Source organism: Plectropomus leopardus, chromosome 16 (assembly GCF_008729295.1).
Source record: "Plectropomus leopardus isolate mb chromosome 16, YSFRI_Pleo_2.0, whole genome shotgun sequence".
In the NCBI taxonomy this organism is placed as follows: Eukaryota; Metazoa; Chordata; class Actinopteri; order Perciformes; family Serranidae; genus Plectropomus; species Plectropomus leopardus.
Window position 1 is genome coordinate 18,950,663 of NC_056478.1, and position 22,956 is coordinate 18,973,618.

Sequence of the window (22,956 nt, forward strand, 5' to 3'; positions counted from 1 at the left end):
GGTTGAGTAAGTTCCGCAAATATTCCAAAATATCAGTGTATGATTATCTAATTGCACCAAATGACTACTTGGCTTTATTATAATAAACAAACAAGACCATGTTTGAGTTTGTCAGCAGCCTCAGAAGTAAGTGCTGCTGTTTCTCATAATTAAGACCTAATTTCCCATAAGCCAGTTGTATCCTGTTGTTTTTGGTTGTTTTCTTGTTTTGCAGTGAAAATCAATCCCCCGTTGTTCTCAAAAGCAATAAAGCAGAATTCCTGCAAAATTTGACCCTATAACACAGAGGCTGTCAATCTTCTCTGTTTCTGTGGGAATTAAAATCAAATGCCGGTGGAGTAAACATGACAGCACAAAACAAATACTGAGGGTTTGTTGAGTGAGTTGTTCATTTTGGCAAATTCTTCAAGGGCAGATTTTTACCTCTTTCTCCACATCTTCCTTGGTGCCTTTCCTGCAGTGGTGTGAAGGAGTGTGTATGGGACTCTGAGACTGTGTTCCCTCCTCCGCCAAACCGTACACTGACTGGGCCGTTTGAACAAGACGAGAGAGGAGGAGTGGGAGAGATAATGGAGAGATAACAAAGTCTACTTATTATTTTCAGGCAGTGCAGAAAAGGCATGAAAACAGCTGACAAGGAGGCAACAGTGTGTTGTAACATTGAAGGGGATGAATTTCAGTAATTCAACAATGACTCCTTGCATAAATGTAAGTCTAAAAGAACAGAGTTGATAAAGGTTGTTGCTAACTTATTTTAAGTGAAATTAAAGCCATATTTATTCAGTGAACTTACAATAATATTTCTCGTGTTAATGTATTGTAAACAGAAACCAGTATTTTTTTAAGGCTCTTTTCTTTGTTTTCAAATCCTTGGAGGACTTTAACCTTCAAGGATTTTTCAAATGTCATGCTAAAATGGATAGTGTCACACAGTTGTAAGTGGGACTTATACCTTCTTAACTCTGTGGGGGTTCTTCATGCGTCTACATTTCCTGATGTCCATCTCTGTTGTGTTGACACAGCCAGGCTGAAGAAAACACAGAAAAACAAAAACAGAATCCTTATTGCAGTCAATAATGGTGATTTTCACACCCTCTTCCAGACATGCACTTACTTAGTATGCATGTACTTACTCTAATTATGTTAATCGTTTAACATAATGTTGAAAAATGAAACACTCTGAAAAGGATCTGTAGGTGGATCAACTCTTTCTCTCTTAACAAGAAATTCTTGATTTGGCCTCTGCCAATGCTGCTTGCTGTAGGTTTTACTTTCCTCTTGTCCTGAGCTGCAAGGGCCGGGCTGACTGGTGATTTGCGCATCAAGATGGCTAGCGTTAGCGTTAGCGTAAACACAAAAGATTCAGCCATACATGATTGAGCCTCAGTCAGACTCAGATGAGGAGTCTGTTGTGCTAAAAAATGATGACCAGCAGACATGTCAGACTGGAAGGTGTAGTTAGCTTTTTAAAATTTTGTTGTTCGTTAGTTTGGTAGCATGTAGGCTAACTGACAGTGGCTTACGCTCATTAGTGGTTTTGAAATATGATATTATCTGTCATGCTGTTTTTTTCCCGCGTGTAGATAGTGAACTAAACTCCAGGGTCAAACCTACATCCACAAACTGCACACTCTACCATGTTTGCTGTCAAATCTTTCACTATGAAAACGCTAACTCTCCTCTCTGACAAGTACACTCTGCGCTGGAGGTTTTGGTTTATTTGCCGGTTTTGTGTCAAAATCTTTCACCCCTTCGATATGTGTTCCCTGTACTAGCCAGCGATATAATGCCCCAGTTATGAGTCCTAAAACCTGGAAATTATTTAGCATTTCAGCAATAAGGTCTGTGGTTTACACAAGCTAAAGAAACTTTAATGTTTTGTTATGTGACATAAAAATATGTAAGTACATACCCTGCTTACAATATTTGAGGCTTTTATATGTCTTAAAAATGGCACTTGTTAACTAGTATCTAAATGAGACTATAGAGCGATGACACGCCTAGCCAAACACGGCCTTACAGCCTCATTGTGGTGGCGACCTTACGTTGGTGATGTTAAGTCATGTAACCGTAGTGTAGTTAATTTAACCTTAAAGTTAGCTTTTTATTTCTAGCATTTACATTTAGGCCTCAAAAATCCTAAAAATTGTGTTCATTTGTGGAGATTATCTTACCATGCCATGCATACATCTGAATGTCAGCTGAAAAGGGAAGTGCTTAGACATCAACCCCTTCAGTAGAGGAAGCTGACGCTCTAGTGACAAACAGATGCAAGGCAGTATATTACAGTATAGTCAGTAAATTGGCTTTCTCGCATGACATGCTTTGGTGACGATTGGATCTTTAAGCATTTTTGAAGAATTGTTTGAATTTCAGCTAGATTATCCAGACTGAAATTTTTTTTCCCTCACTTGGAGAGAAAAAGTGGCAAAGCATCGTTGCTCTCCGGCAGCACTACACCCTGGCAAGGTCAGACATTTTAAGGGCCATAAACTGGAGAAAAACACCTTTTTTGAGTAGAGTGGGGCATTATGTAAACCCAAAAGCAGAGCTTTTGAAAGATAGAAAAGAGACAGCATGTGGATGGAAGATGAGGAAGGTGGCTACACTCTCAAATTCACAGACAGAGGCTTACCACAGGTCTATGGACGTCCCAGAAGGCTCTCTCCTGGCTGTCAAGGATCTTCCTCTCAGTTTTATCTTTTTTCCTGTCGATCCTGCAGATGAGATCAGTCAGTGTGAGAAATGCAGCTCTCCTGGCATCCGCATTAGAGATAGCAATTGAATGAGGATGGAAGGATAAGAAGGGGAAAGAGGATAGAGTGGAGATTATAAAGTCTATATGTCCATCAGTTTTTAATAACATTGACGCTCATGTGCTCAAAGGTTTGGTGTGGTCCCTGCACCTGTTTCCTCTGTATGTGTGCACTGTCTACGACCACCGATGTGTATTGCTGCACTCTTGTCAATGCCATCGCACTCCGACAGTGTGGTTTGCTCTCTGGACAAAACTACAACTAGGACAATATTTCTTCTTTGCACAGTTCTGACTGTTTTGTGTTGATCAAATAATCAAGAGTCCACTACACTGTCTTTGGTTGAAAATATAAGTGTCACGTGTTTCAAATACAGAAAAGCATTTCCAGATTAAACTATTAAATTTGCTCTGTTGTGCTGTGATTGGTAGGTTTATTTATCTTTTAAACTAAACTAAAAACAGCAATGTAAGACTGAAATGTTAGCAATTAAAGAGGGTATGGGTAGTGGAGACAAAAATGGTAAATTAAAGCTATGTCGACGCATGTGCCCGCAGCATCACTCGTTCTTCACACCATCCCTGGATAAGTTAGTGCCCCAATTGGGCCACCTCAGCAAAAAAAAAAAAATCTGAACATGCCACTGCTGTCAAGTATTTTGCAGAAATGTAGTGTGTGTGTAGTAGTTAGAATGTGGGTTGCAGGTGCACACAAGAGAGTGAAGACCAGGGGCCCTAATGTTTTGTATCTGTAAAGATCTTGGGGCCATGCTGTTCTAACTTTAATGAGTTAACGGTCAGTGTATATCAATAAATTAATCACAGAGTTGAAGCCAGGCATTAATCTTTTATTCTTTTTCCCTCTTCTGTCACCATTTCCCAATTCCTTTATGTTCCAAAAGTACACCGTCTATCACTGCTGTTTTAAAAATGCATGGATCATGTCGTCTGCGTCAGAAACATAAAGCAGTAGACCCACGGTGCCCTGATAACACTTGACAGGTAATGTTGTGAGAACCCCCATTTCATGAGGGTTAATGGAGTCTGTCAGAAACACTCAAAGCTCGTGAAATGAGATATCACACTTCGAGGTTATATTGTATTGTTTACCTTTCACCTTAGGTGTGAATGACATCACTGTGTGCACTGTGGTTTCATGAGTTGCTGTGGTAACAAAGTGCACTTACTTGACCTGGGCTTCAGCCTGCATGTAGATAAACTCCCACTTCCTGGCAAAAGCTCTCTGCAGCCTGGCTAGGTTCTCCTGGTGGAAAGAAGAAAGACACAAAAATCTCTAAGGATAAAATAATATTAAAAGTAACTAAATACATTTGGAAACATCCCACGGCTTTAAAGTTTCTGAGATGCAACTTAGATTTCATATTATAGCAGACAAACACAAATCTGACCTTTAAGAGGTTGTGTTTTTCTGCCCCAGGCTTGACATACAGATCAATGCTAAGTATTGATCTGTGTATAGAGGAACAGTCCAGCACTCACCGCCTCGTAATCGGCCAGCTCCAGCCTGGTCTTGTTCTGCATGGTCCGCTTGCACAGGTAAATAGCTGTGAGAGGGACAGAGAAGATCGAAGACTGGGATTTATCAGTATACACATTCCCCTTCAGGCATACATCTCTCATCCTGTATGTACCTGCCTCACCTCTCCTCTCCTCACCTCACATGATATAAGAATTTAATCAGTTTTGGAGGACTCCTGTCCACCTATCTGTTGCTTTAGGATTATGAGGTGGAGTGTGCAGAGGCACTGAGCCCTAAACTGCAGCCATGGCTGACTCTGACAGGATGAGGGGCAGGCAGTGGAGTGGTGTTTGACTTACCCTGTTTACCGTCACTTTACAGCCGAGGGTACAAGTAGTGCTGAAGTGTAGGGCTGGGCAATATGGAGAAAATGTAATATCACACTATTTTCAAAATTCTGATGGTACTGTTGGGAGGACTGTTGATGCCTTCACAGAATAATTATACAATAAGTTTTTTGATAAATAATCATCAGTTATGTGGATATAATGACTATGTGGGTAAAGGTTAATAATAGAACAGCTAGGACAGTTTGGTAAGTTCAGAAAATAACATAAAATGAGGATCTCTGGGTCACTTCCACTGAGAATTAAAGGCTCTTGTCAAATCACACAGCTTATCACAAAACACTGCAACTTTTTGGCTTAAATCCTCTGACTGAATACACTTTTCTACTTTTATCTGTATGTAGATTTTGATTCATTAAGGTTACTTAGTTATTATATTGCCTGTTTCTGCTTATTTTTTGTCATTTATTATTGTAATACAATCTTGTATCTTTCAAATGGACTGTTTTCTTAGCTTTGCTGTATCATTTATTCTGCCTAATGCTCTGTATATGTTTACTTAGACAAAAAAAGGTCTCATAACATCATATTTATATAAAATGGACACACTGTTGCACAATTGGACAGAAAGAGGCTCCAGGCGTGCATGAGTTTTCACTAGTTACTTTACTGTTTCTCTTTTCGTCGAGTACAGGTGAGGTTTAACTTTGGGTTTTGTAATTTTTGACAAATAGCATTTTACAATACTGTATGATATATTTAGTGACATATTATGTACACAAATAGCAAACCCTCAATAAACTAAAAAACCAACCCAGTAGTACCAATCATGTCAGGCCAGCTTCACCAGGGGTTAATAAATAATGTTTCAAAGTTTGGCTAAATTTTAGAAAGAAAAAAAAACAACATGGCCATTCTACAGGGCTCCCTTGACATTTCAGCTAAAGATATCTGAATGAAAATGGGTTCTGTACTGCCGAGTCTCCCCTTTACAGACATAACCACTTAATGCTAGTCCCACGCAATTTTGGACAAAACCCATGCAGGTTATGCATTATAAATATGTTATTTTTGCCCATTCTTTTGGAATATTTGTGCATATCAGGGACCCTAAAGAGAATTAAAATTGCTACCATCTATGAGCTGAGCATAAAGGTGCAGCTAATCAGACTGATGTCAGCAAGTCAAGTCTTGCTAAGTTGACAAAGCATTATTTTGGAGAGCACACAATGCCACAGACCTGTGGATGAAACTAAATAAAAGGAGTTAGCTACAGCTCTTGCTAAGTGGATGGCAACTGACAGCAGACCAGTCAACATCGTGGAAGACTTGGGTCTAAGTGACCAGTCATATACATTATTGTCACGGGCACAATAGTTTCACTCATACAGGACCTGTATGAATCAGAGGCAACTAAACTGGAACTCCTGAAAAGTGCAAGTGCTGTCATTTAATTACCAATCCAGACAATCTGATTAAGAATTGTTTTACCTAATCAATATGGACTCCAAAACTGTTTTGGAAGACAAAATAATAGAATTTTAAATGTGATTAGAAAAATGTGATTAATTGCAATTAACTATTGATATTAATCACACATGTTTAAAAAACAATTGAATTTTTTGAGAAAAAATAAAGCAAAATGTCCATGTTTCCCTTTAGGCTCTTACCATAGTCTGTGTTCTCAGGCTCCCAACAGTTGGATGGCCAGAAATATGGTGCCTGATGGGAGAATAAAGTGAAAAGGTGAATGTCAAATGTGGATCAGCCAGTGCTTACTATTTCAAGGAGGGCAAGTCAAAACTTTGCAGGCAAGCGTGTCCTTTCAAAAATTTCCATCAAAATCTGGAGTGATGACGGTGACCTTAAGGAGGCTGCTGTTTGTCTCAGAGACACAGCTGTGCACATGATTGCCTTGCACCACCATGTGAGCAATCAAAATATTATCAGTATTGAACAGATTCAGAACAGCTGACTCCTAAAACTTTTCCCTGAGTAAGAGGCATCCTGGGGGGTGCTGCAGAGGCGTGGGAGCACTGTAGCAACACAATAAAATGTGTGGTGATGAAAGCTGCAAAACAAACAATGGCAGAGCAGAATAATAAAGGCAGCAGGCGAAGCACAGATGCTGATAGGATTGTTATTTAACATAGCTCGCAGGGTTTTGAATCACTGTTTTAAAACCGTCTTTAGTTGTTTTAGTGAAGCAGGGTTTTACATGGTGTTAATTGTTTTGATTTTCCTGCTCTGTGCTTCTCTTTGCCTTGCACTTAATTTGCCTGGAAAATGAAATGCTAATGAGTGGTGATTATCTTTATGAAGCTTTTCCACTATGGCGAACAGCCTCCTCCTCCTCTTGTCTTCTCTTCCACTTCACTTTGAAGGAGGAGAACCAAGGTCACAGCGCGGTAATGTGCACTGCCGTCTAGTTTAATTAAACTGCTCCTCCGGCTCCGGTGGAGACTCAGCCCTCCAACAAGACTCAGTGAATAGGAAGGAAGGAAGATGCTGCACAGAGATCATTCTAATCTCGCCATGCGCCACCTCGCCGTTCCCCGCTGAGGAATGTGAAAACATTGTTTCCTATTTTTAATTAGGAAATTCTGGATGAAACAGTCTGGCATAATTAATCGGTGACATTCTAATGCCACTGTCTTATCTGCGAACAGTGAAGGAGGAGTAAAATGTCAGCATGCTTTTTCCTTTCCATCCCTCAATGAGACTCTAATTCTAGTGTACTACGCTACTACACTGTGTCTCTCTGTCAGGCTTTTGGTAGCCGCCTACTCAGCCCAAACACGGACCTGCTTCCCTCTCTTGCTTGATGAATATTTTAACAGATCACCATTCATTTTTAATCGGGTCACACAGGATCCCAGCGCAGTACAGAAGAAGCTGTAGATTGCGGACAGGGTCTTTTGTCACCAGGATCAAGATTGGTGTGTTGTAATTCCATAACAGAACAAGTAATCTTCAACAGCTGATTAAGGTTTTTTTATGAAAGAAAAGCGCCCCTACAATCAGATTAACCTCACTCGACTTTTCAGTGTCTTTCACACAAATGCAGGATGAAGAAGGGATTAGTTTGATCTAAAGTCTGTTTTAAAAGGCACGGGGAAATTTATTGGAGAAAAAAATGTATGTAATCCATTTATAATAAAAAGCCATTGTTAAAAAATCTTCTTTCGCTCTCTTCCTTTTTTACATCTACAAAAAGTACACAGTTTCAAAAGCTGAATTCAAATGGCCCTGAAACTGTGGATTTTAATAATTTTTAAAGCTGTTTACTGGATTAAATGTCCTGGGGCTCCACATGACTAAAATATAAACTAGAATTGCTGCCTTGCAGTTTGGATATAAAATGTCATCACTATATCATATTATTTTTTTGACAGTAGTGGGAATTTTTGTCAGAATTAGCATATGAATTCTTGATTCATGCCCAAAACTGATATTGTGTTGCAAAGATATTGCATTTGTGAAAGTAGGACAGACAGGGTTACAGAGACCTTAATCCTTGACTACCAAAATCTACATAGTTCACCCTGAAGTCCAAGTGCACGTTTGAGCCACATTTGAAGAATTTCCCTCAAGGCCATCTTGATATATTGTGTCCACAAGAATGAGACCTATGCAAATTTACCTTGACTGTGACCTTTGACCTCTAAATACCAAATTCTACTTTATTCATCCTGGAGTCTAAGTGGACGTTGGTGCCAAATTTGATGAAATTCCTTTAAGGCCTTGTTGAGAGATTCTGTTCACAATAATGAGACAGATCTTGATCACCTTGACCATGACCTTTGACCTATGACCACCAAAATCTATCAGTTTATCCTTGAGTCCAAGGAGATATTCATGCCAAATTTTGTAGTCATTTCCTCAAGGTGTTCTTCATATATTGCGTTCATGAGAATTTTACAGAAGGACGGACAGACAGACAACCCTAAAACATAATGCCTCCAGGCACAGCTATTGCTGTCTTGGATGCATAAAAACAGAAGTCATACCATCTATATAAATGATGTGTAGTAGAGCTGCAACAATGAATTGCTTAGCTGACTATTATTAAATTAATCTCAGACTAATATGAGAATCGATTAATCAGATCCTAATTTTTAATGAAAAAAAAAATCCAAATTTTCAGATTAAAGATTCTTAAATGTGAATATTTCTGTTTTGTTTTTATTCCTCTATGAAGCTAACTAAATATTTTTGTGCTGTAGACAAAACAAGACTTTCAAAGACATCATTTCGGCTTTGGGCTGGGACTGATCGCCATTTTAAAATAATATTGCACATTGAGGGCGACACATTTATCAACAAGAAAAAAACTGTCTGTTCCAGAAAATGCTGAACAGATATTTTCTCAGTTTTCTCTGCAATTACATCATTGTGTGTAATAGTAATTATGTCAATGTCTCAAAATCAATGTGTTAGCTTTGTTGTAAACATTTGATACTCAAGTCAGTATCAGGTGACAACAAAGAGTTCAACAAAGATTCAATTACCTATTCCAGGATACTCAACAGACGATGTAACCCTAAACCTTAAAGATCAAGACACTGAGTACCAAACAGCTCATTACTACGCACTTGGTGGTGGTATCAATCAAATCTAAAGTGAACATGATCTATTGATACTCAGTGTCCTCACTTGACAATCCTGCTCACCTGAAAACGGTAGAAAGTGCCGTCATCTTTGAGGGAGAGGACGTGATCTGAGATAGGAAAGAAGTACCCCTGAGCTGCGATGAGACTCCCGATGTGCATGGCCTCAGCTGTGACAGGGGGAGAACAAAAAGTCCTGATCACTGTGGATTCCTTAGTGCTTCATATATCATCTATATTGCAACATCTACTTGTAGTTGGGACATTGAAATCAAAACCCTTGTGAAGGTGTCATTTTAGAACAAGGTATAAATATAACACCATGAAGATGAAAAATATAAAAAGATGAAGATTTTCTCCAGTTAGAGATGTGGAGAAAAGCCACATAGGTACCATCGATATGTCATTAAGGATCACACATTACTGTAGCTGCGTTTAAAGTTCTGTCTTCAGCAGTTATCAGAGTATATATACAAATAACATGTTGTATCCTTTTGAATTCAAATTGGATTTCAGCTGTATGATTCAGCCCTGAAGCGGTTTGACTGAGGATGTACATGGATGACTCAATGATCGACTCAGTGTCGAGGCTGTGGGCTATTGCACCAACAATAAACACTGCTCTCCCACTTACCGGGATTTTTGTTAAAACTCTAGTTTTCTCATTTCATGCTCATTGTGTTGTATTTGCATTGTTTATCAACATTAACTTGTAGAACACTTAACTTTCCAGGTAAAGTCATTGCCAATATCTTCTGTTCATTTCAAATATACCAGTATAAATGTGTCTGAAAAGGTAAAACCTAAAAGATTTTCCCTTTGAAAGACCTGCAGTGCCTGCTTCACACTGTGTCTGACCTTTCACAAACTGGACTGCAGCGACAAACTCCTCACAAGCTGCCATATGTGTTCTCCTGTATTTTACATCGTACAAAGGGGTTTTGAATTGAAAGGTTTTCATTTCAGTCTTAGAGGGTCAGAGCTGTGCAGCTCTTTGTTCCTTCCTGGTAGGTAATGAGCCACATCTGAGACCAGGTGCTTATCACCCCTTTAGGAGGAACAACAGCCTGAAGGGCTCGGGCCGTCCAGGACTGGAATTGAAAACACTTGTACAGAAACACAACGTCAGAGAAAATTTGCAAGCAACATAAAGGAGAACTTGGAATTTGATATTAATGGTAACCATGAAACATCAGTTATTAACCTGTCCCAATCAAACGCGAGTCCCTTTTACTAGCCTGGTGCAGCAACACTTTTTGAAAAGTAAAGACCTGTCTCAATCAGAGGCCCTGTCTAATTGCCATTTAGTTTGTTTTTATAGAAGTTCTTCGGGTGTTTGTTTGATTGTCGTTAAATGGGGAAGTACGTCATTCTGATATCTAGAGAGGGTCATTTTGACTTTTAACAAAGTCATAATATTCAGCACCGTACAGACTGGTATCATATTTTAAAAACTTACCAGGATCCTCGATGGACAGATTCTTCATCAGCCACTGTACTATATCAGTACCTGAATCAGGGCGGACACAGAAGGACAAATGACTGTTATACGATGAATGGTCACATATCTGGTAAAGACTAGGTACAATATAAGAAATAGGAACAGAGGGAAAAAAAGCAAGAAAGGCAGTAGAAAAGTATGGGAGCATATTGCATTCACTTGACAAACTTGATAATAATTATGATAATTATTAAGACAATAATGTCTTTAAGATAAATCGGGAATTTTTTTTTTAAAGTGAATGCATCACACTTATGTAGAAAAGAAACAGAAAAGTGAGGGGCGGGGTCATCCTTTTCAAGCCACTTTTTGGGAATTCATGTTAATAGAGTCTAAAGAGAATACATCAGGATGAATAACACTAAATGATTACCAAGGGGGTATATTTATTTATAATTTCTTTATGATCTACATTCAAAATTATGTGTCATAGAGGACATTTTAGCTTGCTCTAAACTAAAATAATTATACCTGCAAACTTAATAAAAGAAGTAGTTTAAAGACAAGATTACGAATGAATAAACTACCAAATAAACTTTGACGGCTTCATGTCACACAGTTGCCTTGAAACTGTTATAACAACCACAAAAGGTCTCTTTATGATAAGTAAAGACACTAAAAAACTCTGGATTTCTGCGGGGGAGATCATCTCATCTGTGTCCCCCCTCTGCTTTCTCTGAGTCCTGAAGGAAATGGTGTTTAATTCTTCATCATTCATTAGTTTCTTTGCCCTCGGCACTCAGCTGCAAACATCTAAGCTGCTGCTCTGCACATCCATCTGCTGCTGTAGTAATTGTGTTTATTGATATGCTCAGCTTATGGCTTATTGGAGTAATACATTTTCCATAAGTGCAAGAACTGAGAGAGAAAAAAGAAGAATGTTAATAGCCTCCCTTTGTTTCCATCATTTGTTTGGGGTGTGTCAAAGCCTCCCATTGCGGCTCCAGATTTATTTCTATTATCAATCGAAGCAACAACAGCCAGCAGGCGAGGTGGCTGACTTCAATCCCCAGCTGACAGGTACAACTGGCTAATAATGTGTTTATTTTTCTATTCTAAATGTTTGTGTGCATGTTTCCCTAGTGACTCACATCAGTGCTGCTCCACACATTGACACCTACAATCGCAGCTCTACACAAGCAGCCGGAGGTTGATTGCCTTGCTTAAGGGCACCTTGACAGTAGGAGGACAGCATTACTCATTCTGTTTCCACTTTCACACTTTCTTTTCCAAACATTTAATCATATGTTGTCCTCCCACTTTCCCTCCAGATACTCAGCAACCCGACAGCGAACCACTGCTGAAGAAACTGAGCAGCAGCCTCGACAGAAACAGAATGAAATGCAGCCACAGCACACATATTAATATTCCTTGTATATAATTGATCCTGTATGTATGTATATAGCTACATAAGGCTGTGACTCAGCTGCTGGAGTTTTTGCTTTTAGATGTTCCTCTGCCTCTGCCATCAATATTTATGACTGTTATCACTGGGCTTGCTGCAAACCCCACCACTGAATGCAGTAAATTGACATCAATTCTGGTAATTACTGCTACACAGATTGTAAAGTTTTGCATTTTACAAGCACATAATTTATAAATCATTTCCTAGAGACAGCAATATGTCCAAATTATAGGGGAAATAGGAATTTACTTTGAAGAATAGCTTTATTAATGTGTTCTACCACTGGAAAGATGTTCTCTTCATAAAACTGGACTGACTATGCAATAGAAAGAAGCAACTTTTGAAATTTAAATTTAAACCATTTAAACTCAAGATAATGCAAATTCAGTATGCGTTTATCACTGTAAACTTTATCAATCAATCAATCAGACTTTGTTTATATAGCACTTTTCAGTCAAGTAAAACTGTAACAAGAAATGCTTTATACAATAAAACAATATTCCCCATATGTGGCAATTTTTATGTTCGCAAGTTCACATTTTTCACATTTCCTTTGAAGGCTGAGCTGACCTGTGTATCAAATGAACACTTTCTCAATTATCCCGATATTTGGTACCAAATTACATAGTTCTGTCTGAGTAATTTCCAAGTAAATAATTTCGAAATTAGTGGTAAGTTGGAGACCACTGCTCTTTGCATAAATAGGTAACTATTTGCTGGCATGCTCATCTTTATACTCTACAATGACAACCTATACAGCTTTGGGATGGTGGACTAAAGTGGCTAAAAAACAAAACTTCTAGAAAAAAAGTTTTATCTCTGAAAAAAAGTTAATGTATCGGGACATTGTGCTAAGTCAGCAAAACCTTTTAGTGAGGAAGTCCGGGGGAACATTTGTGTCATTAAAGTGTGTTACAGCGGAAGACTGTTTGCGTCCCTTTTTTTTTTTTCACCATGGCAACAATCATTTCCTAACCTTTATTCACAGTCTCAGTTGTCTAAGCCAAAGCAAATCTTATTAACCACTTAATTGAAGATCAGAAAACATAAGCACAATTCTGGCAACATAGTCTTGCAGGAAGTCTCTGACATCTCTTTCTCTCTTTAGTTCTTACCTGTGACAACACTCGGGATTTTGGTCATAAAACTTTTGACAGTTCTGATGGGCACACCCTCCGTCTCATCCTGGATGTTAGTGACAATGTCTTCAATCTGCAGAGGAAGACAGGCACAGAGGATAGAAAGCGGGACAGAAACAGACAGGGAAAGGGAGATTTAATTAAAACAGGGTGGTTAAGATTGAAACTTTAATGTCATCCATTTGAGACAAGTCATATTTCGAGGACTCATTAAACATGCTAGATACAGCATTCAATAAACCATCAGCACATTAGTTTTAATCTGCCAGTTTCTGCTCTGCATTTTATATGTGCAATATGTCTCTTTTTTCATTTGCCCATGAAACTTGGGATGATACTAATGTAAACAGTCTTGATATTATCTCATTTAGGGAAGAAGGTGTTCAACTCGCTTCAGCTTATGAAGACAACACATTCACAAAATGACCCTTCGAGAGAAGCTGCCTGTTAAATTAGCAGCCCACTCACCGGACAAAAACAAATATCAGCAAAATCACATAAACATTACATAGAACATGAACATCTTTTCCTAACCATACCCAAGCTGTTTTTGTGCCTTACAACAGCGTTGTTGAAATGTAAGAAAAAGTTTAACATAAAAATCTACAAACTTTACATATCCGTGGTTTGCAGAAATGTACAATGCCACAATGCATTACTGCAGTTACGTTGGAAATAAGCAGCCCAGTTGCAAGAAGAAAATGTTGGCAATGCAGCTACAGACCACTGTTCAAGACAAACAAACAACAAAACGTTGTGATTTAGCCAGTGATGGCTATATTTTCATATGATTTTTAGGCACCAAAACACAGGCGTTTTGTAGCGACCCATTGCTTGATTTCCAGCAGAGATAGTGCAATTGAAAGTTTGTTACCAAGACATCACTGTGTTTTTTGCTGAAAGAGTGGCATGAAAAGCTGTTGTTATTTTTTTTTTTATAAATATGTTGCTGCTTTTCTAGCAGGGATTGTGCTCCCGAAATTTATGCCAAAACATGTTTTTTATAAACTACACATTAACCACAGCACTCTTGAAATGTTAAGTTTCAGCTCATCAGGAGTTCTTTTGAGAGGAATCCCACAGATTTTGAGAGGGTGCAATCATGTGACCAGTATGGCAGTCCCAAATGGTCTTACAAGGAGGCAAGTTGGGGTGGTGAATGGGTCTAAAAAATCAAATTTTCCCCCAAGACTTTCTCCAGGACACGCATATTTGGAACTGTGTAAAGTTTAAGTTAGCTTTGAGTCATTTTAAGGTATGTCCTCACTATGTCTCCTTAACTACACCTATCCTCCGTAACTTAACTTATGTATGTTATGTAAGCAATTACATAACTGTACGTGACAGATGTGATGTCATTTGTGGGGTGCTAATTCATAGGATATCATATGATATGTTGTGTGTGCATTTCCGTAGGATATCATACAAACCGCTCTCTGAGTTTATGTTGAAATGAAATGTATCTGTGGTTCGCAGAAATGTACAATGCAAACATTTTTTCTGGTGTTTGGGTTGAAATTAGACACAGCTAGTGCATGTACCTCAGTGCAAAATTTGTTGGCTGGGTTTATAAAACTAAAAGAAGGTGCTTTCATATACGCACAAACAGACACAAAGCTGTCAGAGTTTCTGGTGCAAAAAGGCATTTAATTGATCTAACCATTTTTGTTATATTCCATATATACATGTTCTGAAATCAGCACTTGAACCTCCTGGAAAACTACTGCCAAAAATAGCTCATTATCCGTAAGGTCAAGCTGCAATAGTTGGTGTGACTTGAAAACAAAATCAGTTAAATCAAATTTTAGTCCAGTTTTTCGGCCTGTCCTCTCAGATTGAACATCTCATTGGTTTACTGTCAAACATGCAATAACTGTAATTAGAGCACAATATATTGTCACATGTGGTCATATTATCAACAAAAGTTGCTACAATAGCTTAAAGTGGGAGGAAAATCTCAAAACTGAGTCACATGAAGTCATTTGCAGGAGACAGGGTTAAGCAGGAACAGCATGTGCCCTTTGACTATTATTACAACTGTACAGATGTTAAATGAAATCAGCCACTTTGCACAGTAGTAGTCAGATCTGTTGTTTTGATTGCAATGTTGACACCCCCTCTCTGCACAGATGCTTTTTGTTGGCGTCAGAGAGTGGGAAGTGAGAAGTTTGGTCGCTTTGGAGACAGAAACTACCACAAAACTCAGCAGCTATAAATAAACTCTAAATCAAATCCTGAAGAGAAAGACAGAGAGAGAGAGAAAGAGGGAGAAAGAGAAAGAGCGAGAGGTGGATACAGGTGTTGTTTCTCACCTAGACCATTAAAGCAATCAGGAAGCGTTAAAGAAGAAGCAGAAAGAAAAAACTAAAGGCATCACTCACACTTTCATTCAGACTTTTAGCTCTGAGAAAAACACAACCTTTTGTGTGTCCAGTACATAGTGTATTGTTCTGCACACACATGTCCTCATGCTGTGTGCATTTTTCTAACCCCTTTAGCTTTATGAGTATATCTGTAATGTGCAAGCCAGCTGTCAGTGGAGAACAGTTGTCACAGATGCCCACGCTGGGTCAAAGCTGACATGACCACTTCCAAAACAAACTCATACAGACTCTATGTAATGTCCAGAGCTTTAAGGATGTGACACAGCCTATACCATACAAGGTTTATGAGAAATTTTTGACAGACTTCGAATGATCAAAGACTGTGACATTTACATACAAAATAATGTCATAATGTTTCTTTGCTAGTGTCATTTTTGCTCGTATGAGCAGCCTGACATATTATTGTAGCCTATCATCAAAATGTCCAAAAAAAGTATGTGTTCTATTTCTAGAAGCTTGATAATTTTACTAAGAACTTGATTATTTATAGCTGAGGTACCTCAGGGAGGAGATGCAGGGTGAGGGAGTTTGCTGGCAGTAAATCTGCTACAGAAGACAAATTCAGCTGCTTCAGAGGGACAAAAGGACAAAAGAGCAAAAGCATCATATTAGTTTGGGTCACAACTGGTTAAATATGTTGTTTTTTTTGCACACTAGCTCCCATAGCAGGACCATCAGTCATTTCTCAAAAAGAAAATTGCAGTTTGTTGGCTTCGGTTTATTGATAACTTTCTGATGTATTTCCAAAATACAACATAGTAGACTTATTTTCATTGATATCTCTGGTATTTAACAGTCCACCAACCAGGATGGGTGCAGCCATCAATCTAGAGAGATCATGGATTAAACAAAAGCCTACAGAACTATATTATAATAGCAGACAACATATTTTTCAAGATGAAAACATTCAACAAAGTTGTGCTGTGATCAGTCTCCTTCTTCTATCCCCCTTTGAGATGTTTTACAGCTCCATGTTAAAATCTTATTGTCATCTATACAGCAATGTACTTACCAAGTGTTGGCCACTAGTTCAACGCTAAAAACATTCACATATTTGCCTTCTTTCAGAACGGTAGATGAGAGGATTGAAACCACTCTCATGTCCGTCAATTACATAAACCACGAAGCTATGGCAAGGTCATAATTAGCTTAGCTTAGCATAAAAACTTTAAACAGGGAAATTGATTAATTTTATATCAATTAATAACCTTGTTTTACACTGAATTTGAATTGTAGTAAAAGGGGGCCCAATTTAACAACAGCAAAGCTAGATCAAAACATCATTTAAACTCTCACACAACTTATGCAGAATAATCCAATTCTCATTTATCCAGTCATATGCTCACTTCCCAAACAATGCCTTAAAAGATATATAAAGATATAATACCTATAATAAGGTAAAATATAGCATAACAAAAACAACTGAGCTGAGTCAAAACACATGCATGCACGGTAGCACTACTTATTTGTGTGTGAGACTGTTTATGCATTTCTAAATAATAGGTTGTAGCGTAATGCATGTGTTTGGGAAGAAATGAGATTATAACTGGATACATGAGAACTGGATTATACTGCATGAGTTTGTAAACAGATATTTTGATATAGTTTTTCTTGTTGTTAAATGTGGACCCCATTTACTTCCTTTCACCAATAATTTTTTTCTGTTTTTTGATTCTCCATTCACTGCGGGGGCTTGCAAGAACAACAAGTTTTTATCCAGAATTCAGCAGAACACATGGTGAGTAATTGATATACAAATGATCATTTTGCTGGTGAAGTGTTCCTTTAATACATGAGCATCCATCTATCCATCCAGTTTTGCTGGCTTGTTTCCCTTTTCTTCTTGCTTGAGAAATTGTGTCCTGGCTCTAGTTTTGAACCTAAAGGACAAGTATGATGAGTGGTATCAATCTTCTAGAAAGAGAGTGAAAAACCATAGTTACCAAAATCTCAAAGTATGAGTCTGGAGTGTTGGTGGTAACATAATGAATACTTCAGCCCAGGTGTTCTTTTTGCTTGCAAATTGCATTGCTCAGGGACACAATTACAGCAAATACTAAAGAAAAGAAAAGCCCCAAAAGCACATCTCATTCACCTCCAAAGACAAGATGTTCCTTGCCAAGATTTGAAATGACAAGGCTTAAGCTTTTACCTCTTTGGCCATCAGACTGCCACCCTGTTCCCCTCTCTTGTTGAAAGAAACAGATCCTGGCCGCCTGCCATAAGCAAGGGTACAGGCAGCTTTGGGCTACACATCAAAATCAATATAATAATACGATTCTAACAAGACCTTGATGGTCCATGGCGACAGCTGCTCCAATGACTTTAATGGCTTCCGCTGTCACAAACAATTCAATCCTGCCCCACCAATCAAAATGTGCATTCTCAACACGTTTATCACAATTTATAACTGGCATCAACCTGAGAATTTCAGGAAAACATGCCAAATTGCCGCCTGTAAGGCTGATCACAAAATGCTGCTATTTCTTAGTACAGAAAAAAATAGGAATATTAGAGCTGGTGTAGGCAGAAAAGGAAAGGAAAAAAACAGGCAGAATTTGAAAATGCACCCTCCTCCTGCAGCTCTCCTTACTCTGTCCTAAGACCCTCCCAGCAGATGATCACGGGCATATTGTATAGTAGCCTAATCCAATGTTAATATACATCCATTTTATTTTTTCATTTTTCCATTATTAGGTTGCTGCAGCCACTCTCCTCCTGGTGAGGTGGTCGGTCGTGGCAGGGAGTGACACAGATGGCATTTATGTAGCTAACATTACTCTCTTTTAGACTCTCTTTTTGATAGTTCTGTCTTTCTTCACTGAGTTGCTTTGCAGTGTAGGCAATTGTAACCAACTTTCTCCTCAGAATTCTCAGCAATCAGGCTTTTAACAATGAAATGTGCTCTCTGCATTTGTAAAACAGCCAATAGGAACGCCCTCTCTCTGAAAATGACCTGTGATTGGACAAAGTCTTCTGTCATGGGCTAGATTACATCAAGGCCTGAAAACAGAAATATGGGGAGGTGTAGACATCTGTTTTTCTCTTTCTGCACTTAAATAAGAATATGCTCAAAGTTTTTTATGGAGTTGTTGCCCCAAGAAGCCAAAATTAAACTTCTCTTCCTGTGTATCACAGGATGTTTTCCTCTACAAGGATACAACAAGTTGAGTCATAGATGCATTAGATTAGTCACAGTTGTGAGTATAAAACAGACAGCTTTATATAAGCATATGTTGAATTATTAGTCATACAAGTTAGCATCATCGGCGATAGCCACTATTGTTAAATAAAGAGATGAAGAAGCTAACTTCTAACTTTAAGACCAAAAGAAAACATATTACATCACTGGTCACATCCCTGGAGGGTGGATCATCACAGTGACAATCATTCGACAGGAACAGGTGTCTGTGTTTCCCTGTTTTGGGACTGTACAAGTGTGTTTGTTTCGGCTTTGAGTGCAGCCCAGTGGGGGCAGATTTCATCAGACTTACTGCGAGGCACTCTATTTAACGCCCCATGGGGCAGTGGGTCGCCTGATTACAGTGTTATCAGCAGACCGACTATAGTGGGCTAGAAAGCAGCTTAACAGACAGGTGGGTTATGGGGTGATGAGGACTATGCTACTGTTGATTGTAGTTTAATGATCCCCTTTGGCAACAGGATACCTCACCAGTGATGCTGTCTCCATCCTCCAGTAATGTGTTTACTGGTTAAGTGGGTATCATTCTTACAGGAGTCTTATGCAAGACTGAAAGAAGCATTTTGATGGAGAGAGAAGTGTATGGAGGCAAAGATGAGCACAATATGCCAAACTGATATTATGGCAAGGTAAACCTTCAACTTTAGAAAGTGATTTAAGACATTGGTGGTGAAGGGAGTATGTTTTTTCCTTGGATGAAAATACAAATACCCAAATGTTAAAAAAAAAATTCCTTCACAAAATCACATGCGTATAATCAGTAAAGCCTACTCAATAATTAAAAGTAAAGACACTAATTTTGCAGAATAATCCCCCTCAGAGCGTTAAATAAGTACATAATACTGTATCATTATTACAAATGCATTTATTTGAGCAACTTTTCAATGCCTTAGCTGGTTGAGTTTGACCTAATTTTAACCTTTTTAGTTACAAAGTTTAACATTTTTATCTAGAAAAAATGCATCATATTTTAATAGATTTTTAAAAAAAAAAAAAAACAACCTACCCTAACCCTAACAAAACATTACTATAACTATGCCAGAATCAGCCAGAGGGCTAGTTTTCATCAGTAGTCCTTGGTCAGGTGTGAACTGTGTGTTTGGGAGTAAAAATTCTAAAATGATGTACTAATACAGTAATATAAATGTAACTGAGTCGCAAACAACTCATTTTCAAGGCTGAACATTTATTTAATCCCCAAAATGGTGCCGTCACGCTGAGCCAATCAAAGAGCATTACATTGCACAAGAGTTTTTCATAATGGAAAGGGGCTAACATCCAGAGTCAGTCATGTGGAATCATGGGAAGAGGCCACAGTGGCTGTCGACTGGACCCGGAGCCCTGCATGTACAGCAAACACATGCAAAGGAGGCCAACAAAATTACACTTCATTGTATAAAAATACCCCCCTTTAGAAATTTTGACCTTGAAACAGCGGCAATTAGCCTCTCTTTACCCAAACAGAAACCTGTGGGAGAGGCGGCCAACAAAGCCATCACTGCGGCTATAATGAAGCAGCTATCCATCCTGCTGAGAGAGAGAAAATGTCAGCCGTGGCCCCGAGTATGTCTGTGCAGAGATACCTGGCTAACATGCTTTAGAAGAAAAAAAAAGAAGAAAATGACGTCTTCTCAACCATGCAGCTCTGAGCCATCCACACAGTGACAGTTTAAAGTGCTGCCAGAGTGACAGCAGGATGGCTGAATGCCAGCTAGAGACGAAGCGCACAGATGACTGCAATTCAAGTCAATGATCCAGGGGCTTAATGTTCTGGCTGTTTATTTAAACACACCTTTGAGTGGTACACAGTTTAGACATCTTAGAGATCAGGGGTCATATTCACAAAGCTTGCTAACACAAAGAGTTGCTACAAAAGACCAAATTCAGACACAATGCTGTTCAAGCCAGTGATTACATAATGATGCACTGATGTTGCTTAATTTACATTTCTGGGGAAGTATGTTGTCAGAGTATTCACATGAGACCGTTCTCTGATTTAGCTCCTTCCGGAGCTGCTTCAGCAAATCTACATATTACCTTCACAAGATCCTTCACAATCAAGTGCTGAGATGCCACACTGATTGCAACATGTTCCTCTGTGCTGTAAGAGGCACTTGCACACTGACAAGAAACACTTGGATGGAAAGTCAAGTGACAACAAAAGGGAAAGGAGATGGGAGAGGAAGAGTGAAAAAACTTGTTGAAAGCCACCAATACAGATTCAGATTTCTTTAAAATGGCATACACATAAAAATTTGGGGTTTAAAATGCTGTTTAAAACACTGTTTCCTCTGACCACAGAATATGTTGTGAGTGGGCCTCAGGGTTGTAATGAAATATATTTAACATAAAGCAAGGTCTCACTATGACTTTACCAGCAGTGCTGCAGGTACTAACAACACTACTGCTGATCCTTTGGGAAGAAGCCAAACTGTAAGCTCATATAGATCTGTTACAATAGATACAGTTTGCAGACAGAGAATATATCTGCAACATATTACCTCTAAATTGCTTTCTGATGCAGAGGTGGCGCAGAGAGATCTCTTGTCAGCTAACTGATCCAAATTCAAGTTTGTTGATTGTGGTAACCATTCATTATATGCACTGAATTCCTGCCAGCTGCGTGGGTGTTTTGCTGTAATATAACATAATACCGACCTTTCGGGTAAGCAGCATAAAATTTTACCATATGGCAATAAATGATGACTCATTGGCAACATTAAACAAAGATCTCTACTAACAAATGTGTTAAAGGGAAAATTCACCCCTCACTAATTTCCTCATACCTGTGGTGCTATTTATCAGTGGAGATGTTTTGGTGTGAGATGCAGAGTGTTGAACATGTTGGTCTAAGCAACCTTGTCTCACTCTCAAGTCATAAAATACAGATGCTTAGGTGGGGGGTGCAGGCAGATTGGAGTGGTGTTGGATGGGTCAAACAAACCCTGGGCTTTTACCAGGGAGACCACTGTATGTGTCCCATAAGAAAATAAATGTCAATCAAGTGAGCGGGAGACTATACATTTGTGGAAACTGCATATTTCCTGTAAAAATAGAAGTTAATTCTAAAAAGACAGAGTGCAGGTAACAAGTGTAAATTGACACATCATCCTTGGGTGTCCAAATTGACCCTGAAGGGGCACTAGAGCATCTTAGTTTAATGTGTAGGACCGTTAACATTTGTTTTTGACAAGTTAGAAGAAAGAACTCGGCTTCTGGTGCTAATAACGAAAAAAATCTAAAAAACTCAACAGCAGTGTCTCTTTGCAAAAATCACAAATCCTTCTGCGCAGTGATATGGTTAAAGAAAATAGTTCCTTTATTAAACTGCTCCTAACAAGGTCTGCGGATTATCTTGAGCAGCCAGGTAGTTCTTCATCTCTATGGTCGATATCTGCAACAATCTCCAACACTCTGCAACTCACACCAATACAATCTAGATCATATATATTATAATGGCACTAAATGTAAGAAGGAAATTATGTAGCTTTGATTTTGGGGTGAACTGTCTCTTCAGTACTTATGAATAAAGCTCATCAGATCCTTCAGATCCTACCTAAATTACTGTTAGTGATTAAAAGTAGCCATAAGATTAAATTACAGATCCAGCATGCTGGCTCAACTTCTGCAATTTAATAGATTCAAAGAAATTTAATCTGCATTTTAGGTCAATGTCATGCACATATTCTTCATATAGCTTGTTTATTTCAGAGCTGTTTTAAAATCTGACACAATATGTCTGAGGAGACTCATTATCGACGCGCCCTAGCAGGCCAGCATGCTGTATTTTATATCACCACAAAATGTATCTACAAACTCTCACACCATTTGATAGCTCACTAAAAATAACTTCATTATGATCCCTTGAAATGGAAAGCAGCTCATTTCATGAGTAGAAGCTCCAGTAATATGGAGTTATAAGCAGAAATGTTGTTGACACACAAGGTTGAGCACCATGTTGCTGAGAGTTATCCAAATACCAAACAGTTTCAATTAAGATTTTCAAGAATGCGGAAATAAAAGTGGAACTACACAACATTAAACATGTTTGTTGTCAGGCAGAATTAGGAACTATATTTACTGCACTTCAGATGGTGAATTGTGCACTTCTTATTATATGTATGCTTTCATAG

General features: G+C 38.6%; 1 protein-coding gene across 1 annotated transcript in view; it reads right to left on the reverse strand.

Moving 5' to 3' along the window:
- The window catches only part of rgs6 (regulator of G protein signaling 6), a 104,617-nt gene that overhangs the window by 14,866 nt on the left and 66,795 nt on the right, over positions 1–22,956 (reverse strand). Inside the window, exons 3-11 of the mRNA XM_042503388.1 lie at positions 13,214–13,310; positions 10,652–10,702; positions 9,256–9,362; positions 6,253–6,304; positions 4,256–4,320; positions 3,943–4,019; positions 2,636–2,717; positions 953–1,027; positions 424–525 (exon numbers count right to left, since the gene is read on the reverse strand). Of these exons, the coding sequence (XP_042359322.1) occupies positions 424–525; positions 953–1,027; positions 2,636–2,717; positions 3,943–4,019; positions 4,256–4,320; positions 6,253–6,304; positions 9,256–9,362; positions 10,652–10,702; positions 13,214–13,310 (708 nt within the window). The remainder of the gene's footprint in view (positions 1–423; positions 526–952; positions 1,028–2,635; positions 2,718–3,942; positions 4,020–4,255; positions 4,321–6,252; positions 6,305–9,255; positions 9,363–10,651; positions 10,703–13,213; positions 13,311–22,956) is intronic.